At 33.3% G+C, this 19180-nt stretch overlaps 1 protein-coding gene across 1 annotated transcript in view; it reads right to left on the minus strand.

Annotated features, from left to right (window-relative positions):
• Positions 1–2243: 2243 nt before the first annotated feature.
• The window catches only part of LOC134250372 (uncharacterized), a 30590-nt gene continuing 13653 nt past the window's right edge, over positions 2244–19180 (minus strand). The window contains exons 8-9 of the mRNA XM_062732726.1: positions 13263–13311; positions 2244–2925 (exon numbers count right to left, since the gene is read on the minus strand). Coding sequence (XP_062588710.1) covers positions 2360–2925; positions 13263–13311 — 615 coding nt within the window. The 3' untranslated portion in view covers positions 2244–2359. The remainder of the gene's footprint in view (positions 2926–13262; positions 13312–19180) is intronic.

Below are 19180 nucleotides of genomic sequence, written 5' to 3' on the forward strand. Positions count from 1 at the left end.
TACATTTCTATGAGCCAGACAGTAAACAACAACGTTCAATTTGGAAGCATCCTTCCTCGCCATCACCAATAAAAGCACGCGTAACAAGTCAGCAGGGAAGGTTATGCTCATAGTTTTCTGTGACATCAACGGTATAATTCTAAATCACATGTTACCACCCAAAACTTCAGTTACTGGGGACTACTATGCATGGGTTATCAAATCAGATTTGATGAGAGCAGTAAAGAGAAAGCGCCCAGATTTGATAAGATCTGGATTCATTCTGCACCATGATAACGCACCTAGCCATAAAAGTCGGGTTGTGATGGACACCATGGAAACACTGGGTACAGAAAACCTAATGCATCCCCCCTACAGCCCAGATTTGACAATTTTTGACTTCTGGCTATTTCCAGTTTTGAAAGATTACCTACGGAGAGAAAAATATGAGTCCCGGAAAGATCTTGGTACTGCTGTGAACAAGGTGCTAAGGGTCACATCACGCGATGGCTTGGATCACGTGTTTCGCGTATGGGCAGACCGACGGGAAAAGTGCATAAAAGCTAGAGGGGCCTTCTTTGAAAAAGAATAAACTCAAAATCTTACTTTGAAAAATATTTTAAAAGTTATTCAATTCGTTTGGGAACTTTTTGATCACCCCTCGTAAGTACAACAAAAAATTTCGATATATGCCATTCAAAAGATTACCCATTTATTCAGTTATTATGAAATATCTTTTAGGGTCATTTCAAGTTTAGACATTCATAGAAATAATATAGCCCTTCCAGATTTTTTTAGGTACCAGTAACTACTGAGGTCTTAGCTGTCTAGCAATATTGTTTGAGCAGCAGGAGAATATATCATCGGTTCAATACCAAAGGTTGCAGTCATTCGTTCTTAACAGACATGGTATCGTTTTCGAAAGTGCATGGTGTGGGGTAGGCATAAAATAACTGCAAGAAAAAAAGTTGGGAAATTCTCCAAACTCGGGGGGGGGGGAGGGGGTAAACATCAGGTTATGATGAGAAAAGAGTTGGATGGGGGATGTCATCCCCCCCCCCTAATCCAACCCAACTCTCTTTCATAACCTAGAATTATTGTGAGCAAGTTAATAAAATGATACCCACCCTCCTGCTATTGCATTAAATGTTTTTTATTACAAAAAAGGTCCAAATATTAATTTAAAACCTTTTTAAAACTTTGCTATTGTAGCTATACATACCCATATGACTATGACATATACTCAAGTCATAGGTAGTAAAATCGATGTGTTGAGCACAAACTTCCAATTTCTCTTCATTCGAAGTTAAATATGTAAATGTGCCAAACTCATATAGTACACTTTTACTGCAATGACCTTGAAAAAGCTATGTCCTTGAGTCAAGGTCAAACATGTCCAAATGAACTTTGGTCAAGGACATGACAAATCTACAGCTCAAAAATAATCCCTGACACAGTTTTTGTAAACAGGGCTCGAGTTCTGTTATTGTTTATATTTAGAATTCTCCGGGTGCTTTCAATCGTCACAGTCTGCTTACCACAACTGCACGGACTGACAATATATTGTGTGTTTGTTTTGCTTTCGAACATGTCTACTCTGAATTTTCTGGATTATAGTGTTAATATTTTTCATTTATACAAAACGAAATTGCCACTTTTCCTAAGGATTAAAAATAAAATTAAATTTGTGAAAGTGCAAGGATATGTCAATCAAACTCGCCGAAAATTTTAAAATTTCAATATCTTTTAAACGAAAAAAGATTTTTAATTAATTTTTGTGTGAAATGCTATTAAAATATATAATTCGTAATATTATACAGAAAATAATAACTTCAAATCTGTGTCCAAGTACCTTTCATAGACTCAACAAACTTAATATGTCCTGAGCAGATATCATGATATTAAAAAATAACATATATTTCAAGGAAAAAAAATTCCATTTCAATTTCATTAACATTTCAGAGGTCAATTACACATCTTCCGCCAATTTTGCGAACATTGAGACTAATTTTCCTAAAATCTTTGGATATTACTTTGGATATTATTTTTGTGCAAGAGTTTTAAGGTGAGATGGGTTAAGGATGAAATAATTGAAATAAGTTATAATTTGTTGCATTTCAATGTGTAAAATATTAAATAAAGATGACTTTTACTGTCATGAACATTTCCCATCTACTTAATAACTTAAGCACAGCATGAATAAAGTTATTCAGATGCCAGTCGCGTAGTTTGGACAGTCTTCATTAAGGAAATAAATAAAAGAATGTCAATATACAAGGTCATTCATTAAAATATTCTTGACAATTCAGTTTTCAATAATAAGACAGTAACATACATGTACACAGCTTAAAGAAACCAAAATACACTTTTGCTTTCTCGATCAGTCATCCCGTTTTCGTTTGCGTGATGTCCATCCCAGTTCACTGATCACATCATTTCTGTCTATAAATGTCAATGCATTGCAAATCTTCTGTCGGCTAAGCATGTAACGACATTCCTCCTGTATTTTTGTAAGTGATTTATATATTTTATCCTGTATCTTCAAACCATCTGCTTCCATTTGTTCGATATATCTTTGAGCAAGCCCCAAAAAGCGGACGAAATGAGTGTAGTCTTTTGAAAGATATTCGGACAATGTTTTGAATTCCGTTGTTGAAACATTCTGATCAGGGCTAATCACGCCAATACAGGTAAAGTCTGTAATATCAAATGTTCTAAGGTATTCCGCAGCTTGTCCTTGGCCTTCTCTCTGTAAAATGCTTTCTAATTCTCTCAAATGATCAAGGTGTGCATTTTTTGATTTCCATTGGTATAAGATTCTAAATACTTTCTCCTCAAAACTGAGTGTAGGAGAGACATCAATACTGACTTCAAATAGACCCTCTAAAAGACTGATTCCTATGCCTCGGATTTTTCGTGTAACTGCATTAAGAACCAGTTCTACAGCTGGAATATAAGAATATACAATGTGTGTATGTAATATAAGACATTGCAATGTCAAGTTCAGATTATAATTACCTTGCAGTTTTAAAATTCTCTTTATATTGCGTACATAGCATATAAAATTAATATCTTGCGGAAAAATTAACTTCTACAGTAACCTAGAGTAATCGATCCCAAAGTCCATATTGGATTATTACAATTTGCTTTAGTACATTCTGCGTCGAAATCAAGGCAGAATGTAATAACACAAAATGCACAAAACACACCTTCTTAGGATTATTACATTTTGCTTCTCTTTCTCTCCAGTAATAAACTGGATTGGTTCTGCTTTTCATACTAATATAATGGTCAACATACGAAGTAAAAACCCACCCAATCCCTGCACCTCGTCGCTAGACAAACACACATTCACTTCTAATTTGCTTACCAATGTACACATGCCAAACATGCATATCAAGAGTTTTTAATGGACCTATGGTCAATCTTTGGTATTTGAAAATAGTTAGATACTTAATAAGACTGATTTATAAACAAGAGGCCCAGGGGCCACATCGCTCACCTGAGCACATCGGCTAGGAAAAAGTACAAATTAGATCAGAATTGAAAAGTTTACTGAGGGGTGGGGGGGGGAGGACCTGAATTCTAATACTACTTGAGAATGCCACTATATCAATTCTGCATATAGCTTCTTGAGAGAGAGATTTTTAAAGATTTATTTATTTAAACATTTTGTTTGAATATTTTACTTTGTAATAATTTGAAATTGACTCCCTATCGTTTCTTCCCCTATACCAAAGGTACTCATGATTTGAACAAAATTAAATCTACAATACATGATGATGCTTGCATGTCAATATGACTCAACATAACTTTTCTATTATCGAAATTTTCCCTTTAAGTAACTATGTTAAAATTTGATTCACCAGTGAGACCCTTCCCTACACTTGGGGGTTATGATTTGAACAAAATTCATTCTACACTACCCGATGATGCTTTCATATAAATATCACTAATTATGGCTTTGGTATTCTGTAGAAAAAGTTTTTAAAAAAATATTTTAATGTAAAACTTGGATCTGCCATTGTAGCCCCAACCTATCCCTAGGGGTTATGATTTAAAGAAACTAGAATCTACAGTACCTGAGAATGCTTCCATAAAATATCACTAATCATGGATTTGCAGTACTTAAGAAAACTTTGATCGGCCATTTTGACCCCACCCTACCCCCAGGGGCCATGATTTGAACAAACTTGTATGTACACTATCTGAGGATGAATCAACATGAGATTCATGTTTCCTATCACAGTTGTTCTTGAGAAGACGATTTTTAAAGATTTTTTTCATATATATTCCTATGTAAAACTTCGATCGGTCATTGCGGCAACATCCAACACACGGGGGACATGATTTGAACAAACTTGAATGCAAACTACCTGAGGATGATTCCACATGAGTTTCATCTTTCCTGTTCCGATGGACTTTGTGAAGATTTGTTAAATATCACCGTATACAACGGGTAACGCGGGGGAGTCGCTAAAAAGTATGGGGGAGTCGTTTTCAACGTATGGGGGAGTAGATTTTCACCGCTTCGGAGTCAGAGGAGATGTGGGTCACGTCTTTTTTCGGTATATATAAGATGTATTTACAAAAATGAAATAGCCCACGGAAGATGGCAATAGTTAAGCTTTATCGTGGTCATTTGTCCGGCTATCCTATACGTCTAGTTTTCTCAAACACTTCGAAACTATTTGACAGTTTTCATATTTACGTTGATCGGGTAGTAAAAACATACATGATTTGAACAATCTACGGCTTGCGTAGGGATTCTCACATTTAAAACAGCGAGAGAAAACGTTTATCTTTTAAATGCAACAACTTAAACTTGACTAGACTTTATAAAAATTAATAATTAAGACATTTTCTCCTCAGACAGTAACGGATACGTAGGGGGGAGTCGTTTGTGGGAAAGCACATGGCAGGGGGAGTCGCAAAATAAAGTCAAATGCATACATTTGGTGTTGTTTTCATCTCTTTTATACTGCCAATACCATTTTTATTTACTCGTAGATATCTATAAATCTATGTTTGGTTATTTACTTTATAATCTGAAGTTACGAAAAGAGATTTTTCCAGAAAACAATCAGCAATTAAAATTACATGAACAATTGGATTATATATCATGGGAGCACATGTGCTTCGGTACAGGATCCTCCCCCTCAGTATGTAGTATTCGTACATGTATATCACAAAAAATTCAATTCACGAACATTCACTTTCAATATGAAAGCGTCTCCATAAAAAAGAACAACCCGATTAATAATTTGGAAAATTTCTTAATAATATCAAACAATTTTTATGCGCCCGAATTTTTTCGGGGCGCATATTGTTTTTGTCCTGTCTGTTTGTATGTTTGTCTGTTTATCTGTTTGTCTGTCTGTCTGTTGTCAACTTTAACCATCGCCAAAACTTTTAAACCGTAAGAGATAGAGACTTCATATTTGGTATGCATACTCCTCTAATAAAGTCATTTCAAATGACATCAAGGTCAATGACCTTGTGACCTTCACTGTGATCTATATGCTAAAAATAGCTTTTTCCACTGTTTGTCATAACTTTTTAACCATAGGAAATAGGGACTTCATATTTGGTATGTATATTCCACTAATAGAGTCCTTTCGAACGACGACAAGGTCAATGATCTTGTGACCTTGACTGTGACCTATATGCTAAAAATAGCTTTTTACACTTTTTGCCATAACTTTTGATCAATAAGAGATAGAGACTTCACATTTGGTTTGCATACTCCACTAAAAAAGTCCTTTCAAATGACACCAAGGTCAATGACCTTGTGACCTTGTCTGTGACCTATATGCTAAAAATATCTTTTTCCACCGTTTGTCATAACTTTTGAACCATTAGAGATAGGGACTTTATATTTTGTTTGCATACTCCACCGATAAAGTCCTTTTAAACGATGGCAAGGTCAATGATCTTGTGATCTTGACTGGACCTATATGCTAAAAATAGCTCTTTACACTTTTTGCGATAACTTTTGAACCAAAGGAGATAGGGACTTCATATTTAGTATGCATACTCCACTGATTAAGTTCTTTTAAATGACACCATGGTCAATGACCTTGTGTCCTTGACTGTGATCAATATACTAAAAATAGATTTTTTGAACTTTGTTGCCGCCGGGCGCATAGTGTTTCACAAACACATCTTGTTTTTTTTTTTTGCATGTCAAAATTTTTCAGGTTAGTTGTCTGTAATTTTTGTTTGTAATACTTTTAAAAATTGTTACATAAATTTACACTAAAAAGAAAAACCTTTCTACTGTTTTCATAAGTCAAATAAATAGCTGTTTTAACCGTGGCGCAAGATGTTGGACCTTTCGATGAGATATTGCACCGTTTACGTCAAAGTGTGGGCGGGGTCAGCTGTCAGAACTTTACGGAATTGACAGTTTTTTCAATGCAGTGGGGGTTAACAAAAATTTCATTACGATAATATCATAATAAACAGTAAAATGTATAACAAAACATTTATAGAATGTATTCTCTAGATCTGGCAAAACGTGATTTGTCGACTCCTTGAAAAAAACTGTTTGCCTTCGGCCTAATCGTCTCGTGCAAACAGTTTGGTTTTTGAGTCCGACAAAACGAATGTTGCCCTTGAACCCTGTCTATGAATGTATAATGCTGGTTGCCCCCGACTGATTCAGGTACAACAACCCGCCATGCTATGTGTTCACGAAACTGCGAAAGGGTAAAGGGGGTAACATGTTGGGCAAGGTAAGGGAAGGTATCGTGATAATGAAATGTATACATTGAAGAAATATTTTCGTATTTCCTCTTTTTCAAAGTTTGTGGTTAATTTTTTTTAAAATTAACACTTCTCATGTTATTTATCACAGACATACATTTCTCGCGCTCTAAGTAATATGCAATCCAGTCCTTCTTCAGCCTTCATTCTGTACATTAACCTATGTGTATCCAAAATATTCTCAATTAACATACTGATTCCTTTGTGTCTGAAGATGGGTTACTTTATATTATAGATAAATAATAAACTGTGAACCTAATCGTGAGAATATACCAGTTAAATCTAACCCCTTTCCAAAGAAAACGTCAAGGGGCGTTAATTAAGACACGTCAGGGATCTGCCTTTTTCTAATTAAAAATAACGGATAATATTTTCAAGAAATTTTCAAATTATAAATCTGGTTGATTTTTTTTATGGAGAGGCTTTCATATCGAAAGTTAGTGTTCTAAATTCGTGAATTGAATTTTTGTGATATACATATACTAACATTACATACTGAGGGAGAGGGTCCTGTCCCCACGCACATGTGCTCCGATGATATATTATCCGATTGTTCATGTAATCTAAATTGCTGATTGTTTTCTGGAACTGATAAAGCCACAGAAAAAATCTCTTTTCGTAACTTCAGATTATAAAGTAAATAACCAAACATAGATTAATAGATATCTACGAGTAAATAAAAATAGTATTGTCAGTATAAAAGAGATGAAAACAACACCAAATATATGCATTTGACTTTATTTTGCGACTCCCCCTGCGATGTGCTTTCCCATAAACGACTCCCCCCTACGTAACCGTTACTGTCTGAAGAGAAAATGTCTTCATTATTAATTTTATAAAGTCTAATCAAGTTTAAGTTGTTGCATTTAAAAGATAAACGTTTTTTCTCGCTGTTTTAAATGTGAGAATCCCTACGCAAACCGTAGATTGTTCAAATCATGCATGTTTTTACTACCCGATCAGCGTAAATATGAAAACTGTCAAATAGTTTCGAAGTGTTTGAGAAAACTAGACGTATATGACAGACGAACAAATGACCAAGATAAAGCTTAACTATTGCCATCTTCCGTGGGATATTTGATTTTTGTAAATACATCTTATATATACCGAAAAAAGACGTGACTCACATCTCCTCTGACTCCGAAGCGGTGAAAATCTACTCCCCCATACGTTGAAAACGACTACCCCATACTTTTTAGCGACTCCCCCGCGTTACCCGTTGTATAAGGTGAATATGTTCCTATATATTCGTTTGTAAAACTTTGATCCGCTAATCCACCCTACCCCCGGGGCCATGATTTGAATATACTTGAATGCACACTACCTGCACTATGTGAGAAAAAAATTTATGCATGTCTTTGTAAAATTCATTCATTCTGATGTTTTTTTCTCAGAATACTCTACATATCGATTATGTTCATAAGCTGTTAAACATAAAAAGACCCGTATTTGAGGGTGACTTAGCTCTTAAAACTATTTGCAGTGAGGTTGATATAGATATAGATTGTTTTCTTTACTTTTTCTTTTATACACAATCCCCACTGCAACAGGGTTATGCTTCTAATGGTGTTAAAATCATACTTTGTTACATAAAAAAATAGTGCATTTTTTAAAATGATATATTTATGTATATGTATGAAATTGAAGCGTCAATGATTATATAGTACAACTGTAGTATAATGTGAAAAAATTCTGTGATTAAAAATTGGATATATATCTTATTATACCGATCCAGGGAGCACATGGTACTCCAGGTAAGGTATTACCAGAGGGCTTCTGTGGATTATTTTGCCTCACGGTTACATTGTAGGTTATTGAATAAATGATTAGAAAAAAAAGTGTACACTATCTAAGAATGATTCAACATGAGTTTCATCTTTCCTGCCAAATGGGTTTTTGAGAAATTTTTTAAAGATGTTTCCTATATATTCCTATGTTAAACTTTTATCGGCTATTGTGGCTCAATCCAATCCCCAGGGGCCATGATTTGAACAAACTTGAATGTACACTACCTGAGGATGATTCCACATGGGTTTCATCTTTCCTGTCTCTGTTGATCTTGAGAATAAGATTTTTAGAGATGTTTCATATATATTCCTATGTAAAAATTGATCGGCCATTGTGGCCCCACCCTTACCCCGAGTGTCATGATTTGAACAAACCTTAATCTATACTACCTGAGGATGATACCACCTAAGTTTCATCTTCCCTGGCCCAGTGGTTTTTAAGAAGATTTTTTGAAAATGCCATTAATTATCACTACTGTGGAATCATCATTGTTCATGGGGGACCAATGTTCGTGGCTTTCGTGGGTAACCTTAACCCACGAATTTACATCCCCACAAACGTATATACAAACATTTGGTTTATCATTTGTTAAAAGTTATTTACATCGTAAAATAATTGTTACCCTTGTGTCCCAGTGATCTCGCATAACGAAGACTATCTGCATGTTGTTAATTATTGACACGAACCAAAATTAAAAATAATATATTAAGTATCAAAGACATCGAGAACTATATACAATAAGTAATAAAATGATAAATACAACTGTTTAATTTAAGTAGTGTTTCCATTAAAGTCCAACACGCTAAAATGCCCCTTCGATGAGGTCAACTTTTAGTGCGATTTTGGAGTGGGTGCTAATTAGCCAATTAGCATGATTTGGTTTCAGGGTAAACGTTTTTAAGTCAATTTTGGCATTGTTGTCGTAGTTCTCATGTCACAGTGTGAATTATAATTAATTAATGTTACTAATTATCGTTTCTATCATTCGGCTGTAATTTGTCGGCGCAAGCCGCCAGTACATTTTTGTTACAAATCACAAGACAGATAACTTAAATAAGCATTATTGACGGGGTTATCCTTCTTTGTTTTAATGTTGGAGGGAAAAAATCGAAATGGAACTTGTTACCAACGAAATTACGTCCCCACGAACTAAGACATTTTTGGCTACCCACGAACTTGACCCCCACGAATAAAAATGATTCCACAGTAATTCATAATTATCTCCTATGGAAGAAGGCGTTACCCCTTTATTTGAACAAACTTAAATCCCCTTTACCCAAGGATACTTTGTAGCAGTTTCATTGAAATTGGTCTAGTGTTTCTTGAGAAGAAGATGAAAATGCGAAAAGTTTACAACAGCAACGACAACAACAGACAATGGACAAATGGACATTTTGATCAGAAAAGCTCACTTGAGCCTTTGGCTCAGATAAGCTAAAAGCATGTCAATCAAAGTTAAATTTAGGTTTAAATATACAATGTATCCAATGAAAAATTCCTGAAACCGAGGCAGGGTTTAAAAATATTATATCTGTCTGTAAAAGGCCTTACGTTACATTATTCTCATAGTTCCAACTATTTTGTAAAGTGGGTTTTCCCATGGTTATACATGTATATTTAAGTCAATTTAATTGCATTTTGTGTAATGCAGAAATTAATTAACCCAAAATGTAAAAACGAACTAGAACTGTCCAATAGGGACAAATACCCCCGCTGGGTTTTTCAGAGAAGGTGCAACTTCAAAATACTTGATGGATCTAGAGGTGCTCACTATTAACTTAAAAAAATTTGCAGTGAAATATAATTGCTCAACATGTTTCTTAATGAATGAAACAAAGGTGCAATCAAATGAAACATCAATACTAATACACTGTAATTCCATTGTAACATTATTTTTTTTATTTTATTTTTTCATTTCTGCATTTAAAAAATATATTGCAATTATGTGTTATGACACTCTGCAAACTGATTGTTGAAAAAAATCATATTATACAAAATTACATTAATCTTGATAACTTTATATCAAATTGAAAATAAAGAGCTGGTCATCCAGTAATGAAGTGCTTTGACAGACAATAAATTACAATTAAGAGAACTAGAAAACTGACCAGTCAGCAAGGGCCCCGCCATGGGGTAGAATTATAAGGGTGCAGCTTATGGAATGATTAAAAAATGTACGAAGAATAAGCAACAGCAACTGTATTCTTAAAATTTCAAGATAATTAATTCCTGAATATTGAAAAACCTGAAAATAATATCCTTGTATTTACATTAGGCAGTAAAGAACAATTTAACATTGAATGTATTAAACAATTATGAAGCTTGTGTTATATAGAATGCCAGCCTTCAATGAATGCAAATATCATGAAGGCTTGACCTTAACTTCAAACAAACAGCAGTTGCAGACAAAGGTTTTCATTAATCTTAAAGATAAAGAAAAGCCTACTAAATTTTCTGCAGCAGGCTAGATAATTGATCCCAAAGGATTAATTGTACCTCTCTCATCATTTTCTTCTAAAGTTACAATAAGAACTTTTTCAGTATTAATGATAGAATGGGGTTTTTATAAAACTACCTTAAAAATTAATTAACGTAAAGTGAAAAAAATAATTCAAAAAATCTTCTTTAATCTATTTCTTGTTTTTAGAATTCAATGAAATAACTATTAAACAAAAATAAATTATAAAAATTTATATCTTAATCCACATTTCACAGTGTTCATAGCATTCCAAATTGACTTAACTTCAAAACAAACTTCATTTGCAGACAGAGGTGGTAATTAATCTCAATGTGACAGATAAAGATAATGCTCTGGATTTTCTTCAGGAGGAAACCTAATTAATCCCAAGGGACTCATAGCCAGCATTCATTTTACAGTGGGAACATCATCAGCAGTTATCTCTCTTTGCCAATGCATTCTAAAGTTAAGGAATCTACCCCACCACCCCAGCTCCAAACCAGGGGACATAGAGAACCAAACTTAGCATCAAAATATGTATTTCTGCCTACTGCACTACCATACCAAATTTGAACTTGATTGGGCAACCATAAAAAAAAAGTTGCCCATTCATTCTTATGCATAGTTAAGGAATCTACCCCACCACCCAGCTCCAAACCAGAAGACATTGAGAACCAAACTTAGCATCAAAATATGTATTTCTGCCTACTGAACTACCATACCAAATTTGAACTTGATTGGGCAACCATAAAAAAAGTTATTAGAAAAAAACAGAAAATTTGTGGACGGAAGAGAGACAGACGGACAGACGGACAGACAGAGTGATTACTATAGGGCACCCGCAAATCCTTGCGGGGCCCTAATAAGAGAAGAGGGATCTTTAATTCTTGTGCCCGATTCCCAGGAGATAACTCATAGTTGATAATGAGATGCCTTAATGTTCAACTTCCCACACCAAACTCATTAATTTATCTTTAACTGGATGCATGTCCAGTCATTATTCCCAAGAGACAAATGAAATTACATTATCTTCTGTGCAATGTAAAAACTGATTTTAACACTTGATGATGTTTCTTTTTTTTAAGTTTTTATGAGTAGTTTTAAGCTGTAGTTCAAATTTTTTTACAGTTATTCTAGATTCTATGTCTCAAACCTTATACATGAGCCCAAAATGAACAAGTCAATTTAAAAAAAACTTGTAAAATGCAGAAAAATGAACCAAAAGAGTTGAAAATTCCAGGTGCACACCTTCATATGGTGAATAATAAGTGTACAATTTTTCAGATTAATCCTTACAATACTTTCTGAGAAATGGTCGGGATAAAACCACAAAATTAAAATGAAAAAAATAACACCTGTAAAATTCAAAATAATAATCGAATCAAGATGAAAATAGCAGGTGCACACCGTCATATGGTGAATAATACGTGTACAAATTTTCAGACAAATCCTTCCAATAGTTTCTGAGTAATGGTCCGGACAAAATCTCGTCTACAGACAGACGGACGGACGGACAGACAGACATGGTGATTCCAATATACCCCCCTAAACTTCGTTTGCGGGGGGTATAAAATGTACATTATTATATTTCACGTTGATCTCTATGCAAAATGTTGCATATTAAATTTTGCATATTAACGAAAAATGTAATAATCAAAAAATCGTTCCATCACATTTTGTGTTATAACATTTTGCATCGAGATCAATGCAAAATGTAATCATCACAGTGTATTATATTTTGTTTTGTTATTACATTTCGTGTTGTAACAAGGGTTTGAATTGACGAAACTCTGTCAAACATCTTCATTCTGAATTAAATGTAAAATTTTAATTCCCTGTTGCATCCCAGCCCTACCGTTTTGGTCATGTTTTAAACAATTTAGAATCTACACAGCCCAAGAAAGCTTTCATATTAGAACATTAAGCTTTTCTTGCCTATTGGTTCTTGTGAAGAATTGTACATATTTTTCTTTATATTCAATGTTAAACATGATTCCCTATTGTGGCTCTGTGACAACTCCAGTGGGTAATACAGATCAGCAAACAGGTATCAATGTTTGCAGCATTGTATTTTCCCTAATTCTTTTTTGAGTACCGTGTTTGCTCTGATTTTTTTTTGTACTGTTATATGGACTTTGATATTTTTTAAAAAATACTGTTCGTTATCTCCATATCCTTTATTTTAAACTTTTGAAAAATAAGTATAGTACAGGTTCTACCGTTCTACATGCATAGTTACGTAGATAAATGAATTAAATGTAATACATACAGGGACCTGTTTCAGTGTCTTCACTGGTTCCACTCTCAGACAGGCTATCCTGTTTTACAAAATAGAAAGGAGGGGGTATCAAGTTAAGGTGTACATGTATATTTAAATACCCATAGACTCTTTCATAATATACATTTTTGTATTTCAGAGAAATAAGAATTTTGCATCTTCAAGAAAGTTGAAAAATTATAATCATTTTAACAAGCCATAAAATGGTTAACAATGTTAATTTCATGAATAGCCTCAGAATTACTGTATAGGGGGAAAATAACTCGCGGTGTTAAGGTGATTCGAACCTGTCGTGAAAGTAATTGGAATTTTAAAAGATGGTTACCTTCGGATAAAGGACAAGTTTGTGGTTTAAGAATCATAAAAAAATATATATGGTAGTGCGCTCGTTTCCATGGCAACAACCTCTGAATATGCCCTTGTTTAAAAATGTAAAATCTGTGAAAAAAATCCCACTGCCAGTAAAAAAAAGTATTAAAAAACTTACAAATTATCATCAGAATTTATTTATTTTCATGTATAAAATAGGGTAACAGATCAACATCATCTTGTCATTTTTACACATAGATAGAACATTCCAACAACATTCTACGACAGCCTGAATTTCCTCTGTCGTCTTAAAAATTGTCCATTTTTTCTTAACCTTGACAACAAAAATGGTTATAAAAACACACTAAAAGTAATTGGATATTTATTTTCTAAACTTTATTTTAAATAAGAGGTATATAGCTCAGTAACAGAGGGGAGAAATTGGTATGATCATGAGTCAAATAAAAAGATATTGTAATCCGAATTTCCTCTGGTCTATTTTTAAAAATTACCCCAAAATACATATAATGGCAATTGTGCATATACAGCTTAATCAAAATTAATCAATGTCAATTTATTTAATAAAATATGTTAAAAACAAACTTTAAAAAATACTTTTGGAGAAAAAATAAAATAAAATTTTAAGAATTTTAAAATTTACATTAAATTTCCGAATTTCCTATGCTTTTTTAACCTAAAACTTGAATTGATTCTAGACGAATTAAACATTTAACACAATATCATGATACAAAATTTTTCATAATTTTTTAAAGATTTTATACGTATACCTAATTTAGAAAATAACAGTGACATATTTGCATAGTTCAGGTGAAAAAAGTGCACATTACAAATCCGAATTTCCTCTGAATTTTTAAAATAACAAATCAATAATGTAAAATGTTTGCCTTAATAAAAACAAGAAATCTGTGAGCCAATGCTCACTAGTTATACGCCCGCTCCTATGTAAATAAGCACTATCATGTTAATATACACAAGTTCAATTACAGGCAGATGCACAGAAAAATATGAAGTTGACATCAGATTCATATCAAAATTAATCCCACCATATGGCATGCCTCAACAAAGAGTGTAATAAAATTTCAAGCATCCGCTATGAATAGCTAATGAGAAAACTGCGACGAAAATTTATTATGTGTGAAACAGACAGACACACAGTCAAACAGGATGTTGATAATCGATTTGAAAAAAATTGTAGCTAAACATATGGCATGCCTTAGAGAAGATTGTGTTAAAATTTCAAGCATCTACAATGAGTAGTTGCTGAGTAAACTGCGACAAAAATTTGTTTCGGATTGACACAGACAGACAGATAGACACACAATGGTAACACAGTATACCCCCTCTCCTTCGGAGTGGGGTATAAAAAATATATATTCATGGACTGCCATTTAAAATATTATATATCATATCGGAATATGGAACATAGTGATGTACATAAGACCAAATTTCAGTAAATTAAGATTAAGATCAACGGTTTACAATCTTTTTGAACACACACACACACACACACACATGACAAAAATGACAAAAGACTTATATAACATTTTTGAAGAAGTTTTCCCATTAAATCACAAATATATCATTTTCATCAATATGCCCAGAAAAACTGCTTAATCATGCCGGATATAGTTATGTTCCACCGGAAACAGTTATATTGCCCTCCCGAACACATTTATGTTCCCTGGCGTGCAATCATTCTGTGTATTAAATATGTCAGGTTCGAAATTTACAGAGGCAGTTGCTAAGCAAAGATAAAAACTGCTAAAATTAAAAAATAGGGACAACATCTTTGATTTGTTTATTTGAATTTAGATGAATTAAATAATTTAATTGAGGAGAAAAAAATCCTTAAATACAACAAAGGTTATCAACTCGTCAGTATACTGAAAACTCTCTGCAATGAAACAGGACAGAATATTTCTGAATTATACTCAAAGTACATGTTTACCTAGGCCTAGTGTTCAATAAATATGTCCGATGATTGATTAGGATTCAATAATTAAAAATGTTAAATACCATATATAACATGGCTTAATTCTCGGGCATTAATACCATAATATATGCCCCTCTGTGACAGGAAAGCCCAGAAGTGTTATGTAGCCCTTTGCCTTTGGCATCGGGTGACATAATACTTCAGGGCTTTCCTGTCACCGAGGGGCAGAAATTTTGGTATGCTGCCCTTGAAACCATGCTTTATATGTATAATGTATCATTGCTAAACTTTTGCAAGCTTAAACTTAAGAATAAGAGAACTGAAAAAAAGACGGATTTAGTATGACAAAAGTTCCTCAAAAAGTATATCATTTACATGTTTGCAGCAGGTCTGTTCATACAAAAGTACTTTAAATCTTAAGGGAGGTTCTGACACAAAAGCTTCTTCCCCTTATTTTTCCAACTTTAATCTTGACTTTCTGTGGCTTTCAATTGGTAAAATTCTGATGAACAATTAGCCTCGGTCTTTCATTGCAGCTTGAGTGTAAACACCTCAGTCATGTTGACATGTGGCCAAATTCAACACAGATGTGATTCTTAGCCTGAAAAAAAAAATTAAGTTCAGTTACAGCCTTATTGACAGGTGGATACTGAATATACATGTAATAATGTAACATCTTTTATAAAATTACCTATTACTGACTGATTATTGATATTCTAATAGAAATAGTTACAATGAAATAAAAATAGCATTATACATACTGGTACAAAATAATATTTACATTCCGCATGTATTTAGCCTATAAAATGCATAGAATTTGGGGCATATAATACAAAATTACATTGACAGTAAGCTCCAAAGGTAAATATTAAGTTTTTTCAATTTTACATTTATGTCACAAACCTTGAATACTGTGCAACATCATATGGGAAAATCAAAAATCACTCTCAAATTGAAGAGTTTAACATTCATTTTCTAGATTTGTCATGGCTCTTTCATTGATTTAAACTTACCCCAAGGATAATACAAAGGATTTTGAATTCATTAATTTTGTAGATGATACAGGGATTTAAAATATGTTGTGTTCTTTGAATTCGGCCAACCGAGGTCAGGGTGAAAGGGGCAACAATAAAACTTAAAGGGAGTGAAATTTCCCTGGTATACAGTTATATGTACATTTTATCATTCTTGCATGTACTATAATTATTTTAGCAAGTTTACTTTTTAAAATTTGAAAAGTTCATCAATTTAGAATTATAATTTTTTCATACCCAGCCAGATGGTTTCAGCATCACAGTAGCACATCTGGATCAAAGGGATTATACTGCACAGTGTTGATTCAGGTTGTACATTTTGACTGCATACTGATGGAAACTCCAGTCTGTTCCTTTGGCCGTTATTAAAAACCTATTAAAAAAAACAAATCACTTATCTGACAGTATTCCACTTACATGTGAATTTTATAGACTTCTCTGAAAATTTTAGGCCTTCCTTTTTATAAATTAATTTCGAACAAAAACTAATAAATGAATGTATGCTGTGAACAAGAACTTAGAACCAGTGTCCTCAATAATGTTTTATAACATGAGAATACATATAATATAAAAATTGGTCACAATGGTCAGCTGTTTTTTTTAAAAAGACTTCTTTATGTTATTTTACACTGTGTGACATTGCATCAAGTTTGTAGGAAAGACATCAACTCATATTTAAAAAATTATAAACATGGGAGCTATTTTTTTCAGTCACTCAATAACAAATCATGAAATGTGCATGATTTTTTTGTTATTTTCTCATTTGTGTGAATATATTCAATATTTTTTTAAAGGACAAGTATAAAAATTTTAAAATATCTTTATCAAGAGAATAAGAACTCACTGCATCAATGGTGTCTTTGACTCATTCTATGCACTGCCAATAGCAGTCATGTGAATTTTTTCCCTTCATTTTCGAGATGAGACAAAAGCGTAGATAGATCAGATTATACTTCTGCATTTACTCGATGAGCTAACCTTTCATCATGATGAAGATAAATTGTGTCTTCTTAGAAGACATTGCGTACCAAACATAGTAAACAAAAAAGTCTCGGTCGGAACGTTTTGTTGTATTTACCTGAAAACCATGGGGTTACATCTTGATCTTGTCGTGCATGTTGTACCTAAAAATAAAATCGCCTGAACGGTTGTTGCAAGGTTCCAAACAGCATAGATCGGTACACTTCTTGGATACAAAAACAAGCGAAAAAAGTGTTTTTTCCTTGAAAATAAAAGAGACTCTCTCTGTGTCAACATGGTGGCGGAAAGCGGCCAGGTAATTGTCGTAAATTCCTGATGTCGGAAGATGACTCGAAAAGCCAATGTTGAATGATTTAATCAGAATTCTATTGAAAATTACTTTATTTGTCTATCAATCGTTGCTTGTGGTCCATTAAATTACTTTTATAACAAAATGAGACGTAATAATGAGTATCACGACATTAGCAGTGATCAGCCTATTTTCAGCAGTTCGAGTTGCGCGGTAGATTTGATTTCGTCAGGTTCGAATCACCTTAATATACGCTATATTCACGGTGTTAATAAATCCGTGAATTCAAGAAACAGTGAATAAATTTACAATAATCTCCAAGGTTTTTTTGGAAATTTGAGAATAGACTACGATAGATTTAAATATATGTACCGCAGTACATGGTCATTTCAGTAATTACGAGTAGTACTCGTCATTCAATTATTTTAATTAGCACGCTTTACATTAATTCAAGTCCACAGATAATAACCTGTATTTGTTAAAAGGCTTTTTAATAGCCAATGCTACATGTTTCATCAATCTAAACTCGTGGGCCATGAGTTTTGATTACTCGTGCGTAACTAATGTTAACACCTACGGTGTGTGCATTACCTGCATTTTCATGCATATTTTAGTTTTTATCGACATTTTGATTTTCAAAAAATCATTCAAATAACTATCGAACTTACTCAAGATTTGGAATGATATTATTTCGTCGACCTACATGAACACATTCATTACCGTCCAGTGGTTTTTCGCCACGATGTATTAAAGATCTTGGGGTGTACATGTATGCACTCATCGTAATAGAATATAGGAAAGTTATTTGACGTTATTAGTCAAGGACTTTTGATAACTGCACCTGTTTTAATTGATTGTCAATTATTTATTAAGTCTAACTTTTTTATATTAACTTACCCTGTTGTTCGTGAAATAAAAACATAACAATGATGAATGTCGTTTACATGTAGCTATAAATTAAACGGATATAGACAAGGGAGGTAACTTCTATAACATAAGAATTCCGCAAATTCAAGAAACCGCGATCTTGTTCAATGAGAGAAAATCGTGAAAATTACAAGCCGTGAAATTAATCCCCTATACAGTATTAGCTGGCATATAACAACTACTCAGTAATCAATTATTTAGACTTCTATTTTAAAAAAAAATCACAGGAAGTGCAGATCATATAAATCGGGCAATTCTATACTAGTTTTCTATCAAGAATCAGTGACTAACATCTTCAGATTACATTGGGTTCTTTTTTTCAAATTTTGTCTTTGTAACTTTTGGAATCAAACATTTTCAAATCATGTCCTCAAGGTTAAAATACAATATATTGAATCCAGATTTTTTTTAAATC

Source organism: Saccostrea cucullata, unplaced genomic scaffold (genome assembly GCF_032062105.1).
Source record: "Saccostrea cucullata isolate Sc308-1 unplaced genomic scaffold, CSIRO_AGI_Scuc_v1 ctg4935, whole genome shotgun sequence".
Lineage (NCBI taxonomy): Eukaryota > Metazoa > Mollusca > Bivalvia > Ostreida > Ostreidae > Saccostrea > Saccostrea cuccullata.